The 15,142-nt window shown below is 40.4% G+C and overlaps 1 protein-coding gene across 3 annotated transcripts; it reads right to left on the reverse strand.

The window, feature by feature from the left end:
- Positions 1-1,618: 1,618 nt before the first annotated feature.
- On the reverse strand, positions 1,619-14,268 carry LOC138965465 (cyclin-dependent kinase 20-like). Of its 3 annotated transcripts, none has more exons than XM_070337626.1 (10): positions 13,552-14,268; positions 9,515-9,634; positions 9,026-9,099; positions 7,954-8,182; positions 7,214-7,335; positions 6,386-6,448; positions 4,944-4,995; positions 4,343-4,414; positions 3,862-4,023; positions 1,619-3,473 (listed from the first exon to the last, which is right to left on the reverse strand). In XM_070337626.1, the coding sequence occupies exons 2-10, from the start codon at positions 9,587-9,589 to the stop codon at positions 3,279-3,281; spliced, it is 1,044 nt and encodes a 347-aa protein (XP_070193727.1). In that variant the 5' UTR covers positions 9,590-9,634; positions 13,552-14,268; the 3' UTR covers positions 1,619-3,278. The 3 variants fall into 3 exon arrangements, with proteins under 3 accessions (XP_070193727.1, XP_070193726.1, XP_070193728.1); XM_070337625.1 differs by lacking the exon at positions 13,552-14,268 and adding an exon at positions 10,022-10,184; XM_070337627.1 differs by lacking the exon at positions 13,552-14,268 and adding an exon at positions 10,096-10,160.
- Between the last annotated feature and the right edge of the window lie 874 nt (positions 14,269-15,142).

Raw genomic sequence — 15,142 nt, forward strand, 5'->3', positions numbered from 1 at the left:
CCCAGGGTCGAACTCGCAACCTCTCGCTTCCGAGCACAAGTGCGTTACCACTCGGCCACCCAGCACACAGTGTCATCTTCTTACCGGATAATTTTTTGGATTGTTTAACTTTAAGGCTACCTCACATTTATTTTTGAGGTTTGCATTTCCATCAATTATCTAATCTTATCCATTGTATAAATGTAATCAAGCAAGACAAAAAGATCGACCGGTCAATTTATTTTTTTCAGCCAATCCTCAGATGCTGATTTCAGCAGTCTTTGCCGACCAGGCAATTCCCTGAAATAGGCACTTTGGTTTCACTCATTTTATCCAAGCTTTTGGTCTCGCACCAGGGATTCCCTAATGTGGAGAAATGCTGCAATTCAACATATTTCCCAATTCAGCAGGGTTTTTTTTCATTGTTTACACCAATTTTAATTAACGTCACGAATTACCTCAACAAGTACAGTGGAACCCCCTTTTTAAGAGTACAATATATACAATATACACTGTACAATATATTTCAAAAACAATGTCAAGCCGGTGGCTAAACAGTGAACACTGAAGTTCAGAAACCAAACATATGATACATTCTCTGCTCCATTTTTCCTGGCAAATAACCGGCAATTACCTTCGGATGTCCGATACGGGTTAATTGGATGCGAGAAGAAGTTAAATTCAAAGAACGAATTCGTCATAGCACAGACTCAGAATGAGCACAGACGGAGCTCAGTAAACATTAAAACATGGCTGGCTTAATCGATCGGCCCCGGGCGGCGGATTAAAATGGATTGCAGAGACAGAAGAGGCAAAGACAGCTCAGTCAGCAAGTTTGAGGAAAAACAAGAATGACTAAGACATCATTCGCACGCTATTTTAGTAAGTGAATCACCTTAGAGTGGGAGTGTCGTCAAAATACGGAAGTATTGGGAAGAACGCCTTTGCTCAGCTGTTTCACACCGCAAACCAAAAGGGGGAGTACTCCGTAAGCATCTTCACAACTGTATTTATTGTGCTGCAATAACATCAGTGTTCCTTTTATCCATAATCGTTTGTGAAAAATGTTGATTAGGACCCTCTCAATCCACCTTAATTTCAAATAGTGGCATAACGTATTTTTAACTTAAATATTGTACTTTAGCCGTGTCGTCTATAATGAGTACTCCCTGTAGTAGGGGAATCCCCATAAAATCCCCAAATACTGCTGAGGATGCTGGGAGAGTTGGTTGTATCTTTCCGATTTTCCAGAACGTTCGTCATTTAGATTCCAAACCCAAATTATAATTATTTTAATAATTGGTGGTATTACATCATTATTATAATGAGTAGCATCGTACTAGTATCATTATTAATGTTGTGTTTGTGACTTTGTTTTCGCACTGAAATTGTCTCTCCAATCTTCGCATGCATAGGCTACATGTACGTGTTTGTGTGCATGCCTATACCCGTATAAAGCACATTTGTATGCGTGTTGTTGTTTTTTTCGTTTTGATTTTTCGTTTTATTTATGTATGTTTGTTATGTGAAAAGTAAACTAACTAGTAAATGATGAGTAACAGTATTATATTTTTTTAAGTTACAAACTTAAAATTGGCAACTTTCGGGTATTGCCAGCAAACACACACACACGTACGTACACACAGACACAGAGCAATCTTGTCCAACTTTATTTGATACAACATTTTTTAATTTTTTTTACAACAATTCAGCTTACCCCATTCCTTCATTTTCAACATCAAAACTGAATTTGATTACGTTGTACTTGCTGTTTCAAAACTGAAATGCAAACATTTTTGATACTGTGATTCACTGAATCATTTGCAGTTCAAGTCAAAACTTTTTCAGAATGGGCACATGAGATTCTAGTACATTTTCAGGGATGTCGATTGGCATCGGCAGTCGGTAAACCTGCTACCTTTCATTAATAGTTTGTATTGCATACATAAAGGATCACGCCATAACCACATATTTTATCGGAAACATTATCAAAATACCCCAAATAAAATTGGTAACTGTTCATACATACAGGTTAATAATTTGTTTTGGCTTGTTTATCTTAAAAATAATAATAATGTGATCGCTTTGTTTTAGACCATGTTTGACCGGTTGGTGTAACTGAGCAACGGGTTTCTGTGAGATCCACGATTCGTACTTGTAAAGAAAAACAGGTTTTACCAATGGGTGGAGCAATCATGGATATGACTGCTATCGGGATGTGAGAAACTCCCCCCCTTCTGGGTCCCCATCATATCTGTATTTTCTTGTGCTGAACAGGCAGGGTTTCAGCGTGTATTTGTGGAGGATCTACATTAAATTATGATGCAGAAGATATAGGTTTCCAGAGACGATATCACGGCTATGCATGGATGCTCAACCTAGATGGCCCCTGGATCCTCACCTGTCATTTTTAGGCGGTCCTTTGACCCCCTCAGTTGAACTTTAGAGGGTCCGAAGACAAGGAGATTCACATTCTTGCTTTCAGGAGGCACATATTCCTCGCTGACACCTAACCACTGAAAAGCTAGCGTCAAATTAATGTAGACTTACAGGAACTCTAAGAGCCCTTTATAAAATAATGATGGTCATATGGGTTAGATAAACTACGTAAATTTCAGATCTGTACAGATCTGGAAGAACGTTTTCTGAAAACTGATGACATTCACATGATAAAATACAAACTTATATGAAGTGCATCCCAGGATCAGCTCTTTTCAGTTTTAGTGCGTTGTGGGACCCCCCCACATTGAATTGCTAGTACATGTTTTCAGCTTCTAGTTCGCTCAGGACGGACAGTTTGGGGAGCCCTGTATAATTATGATCCCACAAGTTTATTAAACCATGCAATCACACATGCTCAAACCCTGCTCTATCTTGCAAGGTGAGTTTTTCACTAAAGTCAACTGTCTCGTCATTCACATACACTGCATATCACACTGTGGTCCTTCATTCTATCCTTCAGGGACACACAATATCACTCCAGCCACATGATAGCGTCTTAAATTGCATGCGGATAAAAAAAAATCCTGCAGTTTTCAAACACACAGAATATCACTAATTACTCCCCACTATTGCTTGAATGCAAACCGAAAAGGTTAAGAGTAACAATGACGACCGAAGCTGCATGTTGAAAGTTTCTCCCTGAAATCCAGCAGTCTTGAAAAGCACAAAGCAGCCCACGTCTTCCACATCATTTCATCTTAATCACATGCGGAGATGAAGGTCAAAGCCTCACAGTAAAAGTTTCTCACTGAAATTCAACAGTCTCTGAACACACAAGGAAATCCACTTCCTCAGCGTCATTTTATCTTAATCACATGCGGAGCTAAAAGGTCAGGGTCAACAATGATGTCCTGCAGCGGAAGGTCCACTTTGTAGTCGTGCGTCACGTGCTTCAGGTGCAGACCTCCCCTGCGCGATGATCGCTGAGGAATGGGAAGTTCTGAATGATGAGCTGGCAAAGGTTCCGTGAAGAAGTACGGATGAAGCAAAGCCTGTAGGGAAAAGAAACAAAATGAATTGTATTTTGAAATGATAGAATACGTATTCTGGGGGTAGTGTGCACATGGACACACTTTTTGGGAAGCCCTATAGCTGTGCACATTTCCATGTATTAAACAATGAGAAACTTCTACCATTACAAATGAATTGTTATGCTATATATGGCAAAATCTTCTCTTTTTTTTTTCTTGCTCTTCACAAAGCAAAATACAAACTGGCTGCAGTTGGTCTTCACAGAGTTGTGCCACTTATAAGATTCAATGTATCATTTCTTTCGCCAAAGTCGGCTAAAATGTTTGGTCTCAGTAAAGTTAAGAGTAAACATACTTCATATACAACCACACTTTCCATTTCTACCCATCAGTGCAACCAAAAACTTACATCCTTCGCAGAAATTCTCTTTGAGGATGAATAGACCAGAAAACACTTGAGAAGGTCCAGAGCATCAGGTGAAGCGTCAGGAAAAATTTCTTCCAGCGGTATTGGTTGACAGGGTGAGAAGGAAATCTTGTGGAAATCTGGCAGATCCTCTTCAGTCATACCCTGCGCAGTTAAAAATCGTCACACACAAATGATGAGAGAATAAATGCAGAAAATAATGAAAGTGAAGAGGAAAGTATTATGAAAGCAGGTCAAGCTCTGTCAAGTTTCACTCACACACAAACACACACACGAAGAACAACTACATCTTATCAAAAATATGAAAATACATAACAAAAGGCAAAATGTTAGTGTTATTGTCAGTTAAGGAAACAAATACACAGTGTTTCACTCAATAAAATGCTGGACAATTACAAGAAGAACTTTTTTTTCACAATAATGTCCCATTTGCTGGGGGAAAAACCTATATCAAATGACTTACAGGCCACGTTTTCTCATTGGGAGTTCCCAGCACACGTATCACCAGGCAAAGCTGCTCAATGTCATTCTCACCCTGTTGACAAACAGCCATGTAAATCAATCGTTTTTCAACAAAATGGAGAAGCATGATTGCTTAAATAAGAATAGCAGAAACATACTTGCCAAGAGAAAGAAACCCGGCCAACAAAACTGCGTTATCACCCAAATATGTTGTACTGGACAACAACAAAAACCATAAAACTGGTGCACAGAGGATACCTCAGCCACTTTAGAATAATTAAAATCCAAGTTCAATTTACTGGAGCATTTTTATTACCAAACTGTAATCACAATGGTACCTGCAATGAACGGACACCCTTCCGACCAACCAAGAAAGTCCCTTTATCGCAGCTGTCCTCTTTCAGCAGGTATAGTTTGGTTTAGTTAAAAGAGTAAAAACAAAGTATGTGTCCTCTCCTGAGAGGTGTCTTCTGATTAGAGGGGTCTCATATCGCAGGTACCACGCAGCACTGCACACAAATACCAAAGTAGCCTGCATCAAGAGAATTTAACCTCAACCCTCTATAGTCTACCCATTTAAGCTCAGATTGCGTTTAACTTACAGGAAAAACAGGTGAGTTGTTCAACAATTCACCAAAAATGCAGCCAGCAGCCCTGCAAAGAAAAAAGCCTGAAGGTAGAAACATACAAAAGGTGATTTTACAGCCATAATCAGAATTATGATTTACAGTTATTCAAACTGTCAAAACACTGCGATTTTCTACACATGCAAAAGGCTGAAACAGTCTGTGAGTGGTGAAAGAAGCTAGGGTCTTCCTATAACTAATTGTCAATGATTGCCTTCATGTTTCATAAACTCCAATGAAAAGGGAAATCTTTCCTACTGGTAAATAAAGTGAATGCACTTTATTTCTTACATTGAATATTTGCTCTAAATGTCTTTGTAATGTTAGAACATTTACACAGAGGGAGAGTAGACAGAGATCGAGGAACAGAGAGAGAAAGAGGGTGTCAGACAGAGATCGAGGAACAGAGAGAGAGAGGGTGTCAGACAGAGATCGAGGAACAGAGAGAGAGAGAGGGTGTCAGACAGAGATCGAGGAACAGAGAGAGAAAGAGGGTGTCAGACAGAGAACGAGGAACAGAGAGAGAGAGGGTGTCAGACAGAGATCGAGGAACAGAGAGAGAGAGGGTGTCAGACAGAGATCGAGGAACAGAGAGAGAGAGGGTGTCAGCCAGAGATCGAGGAACAGAGAGAGAGAGGGTGTCAGACAGAGATCGAGGAACAGAGAGAGAGAGAGAGACAGAGATCGGGGAACAGAGAGAGAGAGGGTGTCAGACAGAGATCGAGGAACAGAGAGAGAGAGGGTGTCAGACAGAGATCGAGGAACAGAGAGAGAGAGAGGGTGTCAGACAGAGATCGAGGAACAGAGAGAGAGAGAGGGTGTCAGACAGAGATCAAGGAACAGAGAGAGAGAAGGTGTCAGACAGAGATCGAGAAACAGAGAGAGAGAGGGTGTCAGACAAAGATCGAGGAACAGAGAGAGAAAGAGGGTGTCAGACAGAGATCGAGGAACAGAGAGAGAGAGGGTGTCAGACAGAGATCGAGGAACAGAGAGAGAGAGAGTGTGTCAGACAGAGATCGAGGAACAGAGAGAGAGAGAGGGTGTCAGACAGAGATGAGAGAGAGGGTGTCAGACAGAGATCAAGGAACAGAGAGAGAGAGGGTGTCAGACAGAGATCGAGGAACAGAGAGAGAGAAGGTGTCAGACAGAGATCAAGGAACAGAGAGAGAGAGGGTGTCAGACAGAGATCGAGGAACAGAGAGAGAGAGGGTGTCAGAGATCGAGAAACAGAGAGAGAGAGGGTGTCAGACAGAGATCAAGGAACAGAGAGAGAGAGAGGGTGTCAGACAGAGATCAAGGAACAGAGAGAGAGAGGGTGTCAGACAGAGATCGAGGAACAGAGAGAGAGAGGGTGTCAGAGATCGAGAAACAGAGAGAGAGAGGGTGTCAGACAGAGGAGTGATCAGCTTTCAACTTACCACAAATCCACTCCCTCGTCATACTTTCGAGCACCATACAAAAGCTCAGGAGCTCGATACCATCTGGAAAAAAGAAGGATATGCTTCATTCCTTATTTCTGTTTCCCAGATCGATTATCTCCCTCCACTAACCATCACCACTTACCAAACACTTGCATCTAGTGCAATGACACTTCTGTATTGAGACCCTTCCACCATTCAGACTGTATTGAGACCCTTCCACCATTCAGACTGTATTGAGACCCTTCCACCATTCAGACTGTATTGAGACCCTTCCACCATTCAGACTGTATTGAGACCCTTCCACCATTCAGACTGTATTGAGACCCTTCCACCATTCAGACTGTATTGAGACCCTTCCACCATTCAGACTGTATTGAGACCCTTCCACCATTCAGACTGTATTGAGACCCTTCCACCATTCAGACTGTATTGAGACCCTTCCACCATTCAGACTGTATTGAGACCCTTCCACCATTCAGACTGTATTGAGACCCTTCCACCATTCAGACCTGATTTTTGCTTCATAGTGTCTGAGTTACTTTCAGTCCGTTTTAAGAATCTCTCTCTTTAAAGACCTAGTTTTTTTTTTAACGGTTTTGTATACATGTATATATATAGGTCTTAAAATAGAGACAACATATTTGTGTATTAAGCAAAAACACACAGAAAACCAATGGTCCATTATGGATGCATAGAAGAAGTTAAATGTATCAAACCATAGACAACATTTAAAGCCTCTGCAAGGCTGAGAGACAAATTAATAACTCATATAATACAAAGACATGTATATATATAAAGAGCAGACAAAATTACATATATCCTAACCTTGTAGCCACCTGGTGACTGTACTGGCGCTCTCCTTGATTCTGGAAGACGCGTGCAAGCCCGAAGTCTGCCAGCTTGAGGTGACCAGTGGAACTGATCAACAGGTTGGCTGGCTTTAGGTCCTGCAAGACAAGTACATACTAATGTCAGTATAAGGAAAGAAGGCAATCACTTCAAAGAAAAGACGATAGAGTAGCAAAGCTCTCCTACACAAAAACATCTTGGGCAAAGCTTAACTTTTATTTCAAATCATTTCGAAATTTTCAATTCATTTTTGACTAGGCTTGATCTCTCGATCACTCTGACATACTATCTCACTGACTTGTAATACATGTACTTCACAAATTGCTTATTTTTTGTCACAATATTGAAAAAAAGGAATGCTTAACAAATTAATGCAGAAAATGAGCACACAAATTAAGGGACACTTATGCTGTTGATCACAGAAAACAAAGGCCAGACTCTCATTGTGCAGTTAAGTAACAGCTACAGCAAGAAAATTCTGGTTAAAGTCTATGCTGTAAAGGATTTCAACACTTCAGGCTGCTTCAACACAATAAAAGTAACAAACACTGTGCACATATGGCTGAGTGTTCTTCAAGGAAAACTTTTAAGCTTTGTCACAGTTTGCTTGTACTGAGTTTTTGCTTTGTCACAACACAGCACATCAAGTTGAAGGAGATAGTCAAATCATTAGAACAAATTTCCAATGTAATCGTTCTCTTTAAAACGCCACCGACTCTGTGCATTATGTTGTTCTCGTGTAGGAAGGCTAGTCCCTTGAACAGCATCAGCATGTAGGACTTGACTTGGGCTTCTGTTAGAGGGCGCTCCGATTTGCGTATGACCTCGGAAAGGTCAGACAGCATGTAGTCAAAAACCAGGACGATCATTGACCCATGGGGAAAGACTTCTCTCAGGCGGGCAGCATAGGGGTTGTCTTCTATCTGCTGCAGAGCCTTTATCTCCCTGAAACACAGCAAGAAAGTCAATGAGTAGCTCTGAGAAAAGGTTTTAAAAATGAAGTTGTTTTTGAAGTATTATTGTTCATCAATGTTGTGTTATCCTCATTCTCTCATGATAGCACAAGCCAGAAAATCTCAATCAATTACATTCTGTATTGAAGCAAAAACATCTCTACAAGCTGTAGGACAGCTGTACAACAAGTTGTCCGTTTTATCAACATCTATGCATGTGCAACCATTGACGTCATCGTGACGTAACATAATAGGGAAGGGAAGGGAAGATAATGAAAAACCAGAAATAATGATATTACTTCCCTTTACCCATAACCATTCAATGAATTGTAGAGATACCAAAAAATCAATTTTATATATATATGTTTGTCAAAAATAATAAATGTGTTCAAGCAATTTTAAAAAAAAAGAAGGGTTGGTCACTAGCTCAGTCAAAAATGCTTTGGCTTTGAAACCAGTTTGTCACTGTGGGCATGAGTTCCAGACTAAGGTTACTGCAGCGATGTTTCTGTATGTTTTGCCGAAGTCTACATTCAGTACAGAATTATACCCCCCCCCCCCCCCCTAAAAAAGACTGACCTGCATGTGAAAAGATCCTGAGTTCCCATGAAAAGCCTTGGGACATGGAAACACACATAACCTTAGCACACACATAACCTTAGCACACACACACCCTTGAAGATGGTATGCTACCAACGTCACAGGGTACAAGAAGGGTGTGGCGTATAAAACTACGTATGACCATAATGTGACCCATGGAGTTAAAGACTCGAAAGAAGAATAAATAAAAATGACAGGGCTGTGTTTTGGAACTGCTGATTCAAAGGAAGGTTACCTCAGTGCTGTGTTGGGAATGCCTTCTTCTGGGTTCCTCAAGGAAACTTTTTTCAGTGCAACAACTTCACCACTCTGCACAATTACACAAAAGCATGTCTTTAAAACATACACAATCTCCAGCCATTAACCAAAAATGTTCCCCCCAAACAACAAGAAATATAAAATACAACGTTGTTAATCAACCTTACAGAGATCTTTGCTTTCAATCTGTTGTGCATACCAACTCTTTTTTTTTTTTATCTAGCTGAAGAGTTTCCGTCTCCATGCAAACATAAAAATAAACCCTGATTAAACTGTAAATTTTACATCAGAGAACTCACTCACACACTCACACACACACACGTCTACATCCGTATTTATATATATGTTGTGGTAAGCATGATTTTAATAATTCGATGCACACTGCCATGGGTATGCATGTTAATGTTAGTACAACACCAAAGATATTTCCCATTACAGATATAGTCACGTCATTATTTGTTATTACCTCAATGTGCTTGGCCTTCAAGACAATACCGTGAGCTCCTTCTCCGATACGGCCAAGTATACTGTACTGTTCCATGATCAGCACCTCCAGCAGTGATCACTGTTTATAACACTGTATGATCTGTGAACATAAAACCTGAAATAACTATCATCGTCAACAACAATTAAATATTGCCTCTGCAGCAAATTTTATAAACTCACACAGATCACCCCCACATCGTATAAAAGTTGTACATCAACTGTAACCTGCTATCATAATTACTAGATATTTGATATCATAATTAGTGCTAACTTCCAGTCTGCTATTTCCATGAGAAAATTACACGTATGCAAGTAATCCAACACGAAAATGAAGCGAAAGTAAAGGTTAAAAAACAAACAAACAAAACAACTGGATTGAACAGTCGGGTCTAAACATGAAGATGCCGGTACGTACTACGGTACTACACCAGCAAGAGCTGACACATGTGGCCTTGTTGGACATGTCACGTCAGCCTTTCAATAATACCTTAATATTTTGAGGCAACAGTACTTCTCTGTATAGTTATTAGTCCGAGATGGGATTGTGCGCTTCAGATTTACCATAAAACACCTCGATATGTACGTATCCAAAGACTTGTTTACAGAACAATTCCGGTCTCCCACGCATAAGAGCGATCGACTACACTTCGATGGTTTCTCACAACAGAAGAGTAAAAGTTGTTTCCCTTGAACCACGGTCTGCCCGTGTGCGTGCGCGCCGGTGTAACACGAGAAAATTACTCTCACAAGATTTTTACTCCCGAGAAAAAAATTCGTACGAAAATGTTATTCCCTTTACGAAAAAAGTACTCCCCCATTACACGAGAAAATTACTCCCCACGACACGTGAGTTCCGAATAAACATTTCGTACAAAAATATTACTCCCCTGACGAACCTCTAATATAGGTCTATGGACGAACAAATAAAAAACGCTCGCGCTGGACCCGAGTAGGCCTACTCTTCAGACTGGCTCGCTCCCCCAGTATGAACGTTTTTGTCTTGTGCACGTTTAAGACCAAGTGATTGATCTGTGTGAATTACAGGCATTCCCTTTGCTATATAAATACATTGCATGCGAGCCGAGGATGTGCGTGGTGACTGGCCTTTCTCTTTCATTTGATCACAGTGAAAATGCACCCACACATACACACACACACACACACAAACACACTCCCACCCACCCACTCTCTCTCTCTCTCTCTCCCTTTCTTACACACACACACACACACACACACACACACACACACACACACACACACACACACACGAGTACAGACTGACCGTCATGCACGCGCGCACACACACACACACACACACACACACACACACACACACACACACAAACACACACACACACACAAACACACACACTGACACAAACAGTAACACAGTTAACACATGTGCACAAAATGAACACACACACACACCGCGCGAGAGAAAAAGACGTCAAAGACTTTTGACCGTGACGTAATATTTTTATGACGCTATATTTCTCGTCAATGTGTGACGAGTTCGGATGTAGTGATTGAAAAAAAGGATGTTCTCAAATGGTTCAATTCCCATTTGGTCTGATTCTCAAATGGTACTGGTATATGTCGCCCCCCCTGGCCGCAGGCCTAGGATTAAAAAAAAATTGTAATTAATTATTTATTTATTTATTTTAAAGGTACTGAACTTGTCAAATCCAGGTGCACGGAGCCCCAGGGGCTTTTAGTCATACCTCAGGCAGCTATCCGTTAGAAGAACTACCAAGTTTCATTGACTTGCACCCAAAGAGTCAAGAACTGCGATTTTTGTACGAATTAATTTCGTACTCGGACCCGGCTGGTCTTGGCCTATTTTTGGATCTAAATTTAGATCAGGTAGATCACCACATCATGCACAAAAAGACATGTCACTAGCAAACTATGTCAGACGTCATCATGAGTTTGTGTAAAACAAAATGGAGGCCGGAATCACTCAGTTGAATCGAACTCCGACCAAACACCACTAATAACTAGGTTAATTTATGCACTCGCTTGAACAAGAAACTGTCGAGCTTCACAGATGTCGTTGTTGGGTAGTTTTGGGTTTGATTTACTACCATAAGAGGATTTTTGAACTGTAAATGCACTCAGCTGCAACAAAAACGCAAAACGAAGGCTGTGAGCTGCACTGTGCCTTTAAACATTAAAAAAATTAGTTAGAGTAAAACAAAACATTAAAACGTTCATAATAAATAATAATAATAAACAAGAATTTTAACACACAAAAAACACAAAAATAAATAAACTGCCCATGCTGGGAATTGAACCCGGATCACTTTCGCCGTAGCCGGACATCTTACCGGACGTCTTACCACCCAGCCACAAACTCTTCATTGCTCAGTCAGTGAATTTAGTGCTATTATACCTAACCGCTACTGGCAGACATGGGCCGATCGATCGACCGGATATGCTTCGGCGTGTGATAATAATAACTATTTTTTCTCAATTTTTAAGTTTTCAATGCTATGGTTCGACAAAGCAGAATTAAATAATACTAGTCATAATTTTTTTTCGGCAACTTTTAAAACGTGCAAACATTATTGTAGACCCCTTGACCTTGTGCATGAAAATAGATTCTTCCCCATTCTTCCACACAAAGCTTTGACAGTTGTTGAGGCCTTGCAAGGTTTTGACGGCAACAATAATTATTGTAGTTCTCTATGACTTTATTTCTGTTTGATTTGTAATATGTTGGGAAGACATGTTTATCAATTGATCAACAAAATAAAACATAATAAAGAACGACACAACATTGTTAAAATCATTATTGGCCAACGTTGAACGTTTACGAAGGCCTCAATCTTCACGCGCAAAATCCGTAATAGGTGCTTGATTTTGGTATTTTGAATTACATAACATTAAACCTTTGTTGGGCTTCATGGTGTATATTTATGATGTATAATATTATATTTCATATGTGAATTACATGTCATCATACCAAACTGTCATACATTTTTATTCCTACATTATTCTGATTGATCACAACCAAACCTACTATCATTGGACACATCTAAATTCAAGCGCCTGTTCTTGACAATTTGCTGGGTCGGGCTTAGCCGCAGACACTGTTTGGCCTGTAGGTAAAATGTACAATGTATTTTTTGATTTGTGCACAAAAGCTTTTTTTCTTTTTTCTTTTTTTTAACATAACAATGTTTAATGTCATTGTATGTTTGAAAGACCATGGTCACATTTGTAAAACAATTGTTAAATTAGAAAATAAATAAGATTTTGGCTCATGATTTTTTCCTACACCTGTGCTGAAAATAAGAAATAAAAATGTCGGTATATAAGTCACTCAGATGCAGTTCACTATGAATGGTTTGAGTTTGTTGCGGTTGACCCTGCACAGTTCGACCTATGATGTTTTTGTTGAACAATTTTGCCTTCACCCCTCCTATAGGGTGACGTATTTCACAACTTCCTGTGTTACACAAACTCAGTGATGACCAATTTTGCCTTCACCCCTCCCATAGGGTGACGGATTTCACAACTTTCTACAACAATGTTGCCTTCACCCCTCCCATTGGGTGACGGATGTCACAACTTCCTGTGTACACAAACTGATGACGTATTTCACAACAAAATGGCGCTGCCCATGGCCCCCATCAACACTATCCGTATAAATGGGGGGCCTCCTGGCCCCCATAATAAACAAGAAAATGAAGAATTGAATTGAATTTTCCTCTCATAAATTGTACATGTATTGTAAACAACTTTCAGAAATTTCTCCTCACTGCCGTAATGCACAATTGAGGCAGTCCCATGGCGGAAGGAAAGGGTTTTTTCTTGACTGATCGGTTTTCAAAATGACTGATTGATTCATATGGCTGAGTAGTCTAACTTTAAGTCGACAAAACCCAAGTCAATTCCCTGCCAGGGCAAATCGCGACCTACCAACCCACCCATGTTGCTGATCCAAAAAGTAACTAATACACAGCAAAATAATAGTATCTCATACACTCGAAGCAATAAAAGAACAATACACACCTTATGAACAGCAAAGTAGTGGAACAGTCTTCGTGATTCGGTTGATGAACCAGACGAAAATTGTTCAAGTTGATGGAGTTCGCTCCCTTGGTATAAGCTCTTTACCAGAAAATCTACTAAAATGTGTGTCTTTTTACCGAGGTGTCTTAAAATAGATAATCGGCGTAGTTGTAGTCGGTGTTGAGTCACATCTGTAACTTTCAAAAAATTCTAAGCCCTCAAAAAAGCGTGTGCAATAAAAACATGTTCTATAAACAACAGAAATGAACACACACTCAGGCACTGGGTCTGTTCAGTATGTGTCAAGACATTATTTGTTTTGTGTCTATTCCTTTCTCATTTGGCAGTTTTGTGCAAAACGACGTTACAGGGTAAATCATTGAACATTGCTAGTTTTAGCATATTATCTGAAAAGCTTGTAAATCGAAAGATTGTAAAACTGTTTTGTTGAAGCTAGGTTGGTTTAAATGAGTATGCTTTAGTGTGTTAAATTCATAGCTCAGAATTCAGTGGCATTCTTTACTTATTTTTGATACAAGCCAAAGAACATTATTTTGTCGTGAAATTAGGCTAATCTCAGTAATTGACGGATTGAGCTCCAAACTTTAGCATAGTATTGATTAATTTGGTTGTTTGATCGATGAAAATGACGCCAGAGAGCTTACGTTTTCAACCAAGCGACATCATATATACACGACAGAGAACTTCAGTATATATATCCCCTGTCGGAATTCAAGGATAATCATAATTCCGTCTTTGAGTTTGACGCATGCATGTAAACGAAATGCATTTGTACACAAAGATACAGTTCATTCCGTGACATCAAAGGGATCTAAAATGAATTGTTATAGGGGAAGGGCCCCTAATATGGACCACTTTTTGTTTATTGCTGATAACCAGCTTGTTTGCTTGCGAAGAAGTTTCATTTTGTGGTTGGTAGTCCTTCTCTCTTAGTTTAACTGTAAGGCCTAATTAGAGTGAAATAGCTTTGGTAGACCTTCAGCAAAAATTAAATACAAAAAAAATCACAAATGGTCCATATTAGGAGCCTGGGCGCCCAATATGGACCAGTGAAGAGGCCTCGAATCACTGTAAAAAGCCCCCTACTTCAAAATAACATCATAACATGATACAACTTAGTGTGCAAGTCAGACTGATTCAAATATGCTTCTTCTTCTTAGTGATAGGTAGCCAACATCAGCATGGTGATGAATCTGCTACACTTGGGTGATGGTGGTTCCGGTCTATTGCTTGGTCAGGGGTGAAGTTCAGGGGGGGGGGGGAGGTTGGGGGTAGGGGGGGGGGGATGATGGGTCAGTGGAGAGTTGCCAGCCTGGCCTGAAAGGATGCCAGGGATGGCGCTGTGGCAGTTTCTACAGGCAGGCGGTTCCACTCTGGAATGGTGCGCGAGAAGAATGTTTTCTGCCTGTAGGCTGTCCTGGAGTGGGGGATTTCGTAGGACAGAGCGTGGGTCTGCCTGGTCGTGCACTTGGGTGGGCTTGGCTTTGGTGCGTGGTTGCTCTTCACTGCGACAAGGTCGTGGTGGACTTTGTAGAAAGTTGTTAGTCTCGCTCGCCTCCGTCTGCTCTCA

Source organism: Littorina saxatilis, linkage group LG4 (assembly GCF_037325665.1).
Source record: "Littorina saxatilis isolate snail1 linkage group LG4, US_GU_Lsax_2.0, whole genome shotgun sequence".
NCBI classification, from domain to species: Eukaryota; Metazoa; Mollusca; class Gastropoda; order Littorinimorpha; family Littorinidae; genus Littorina; species Littorina saxatilis.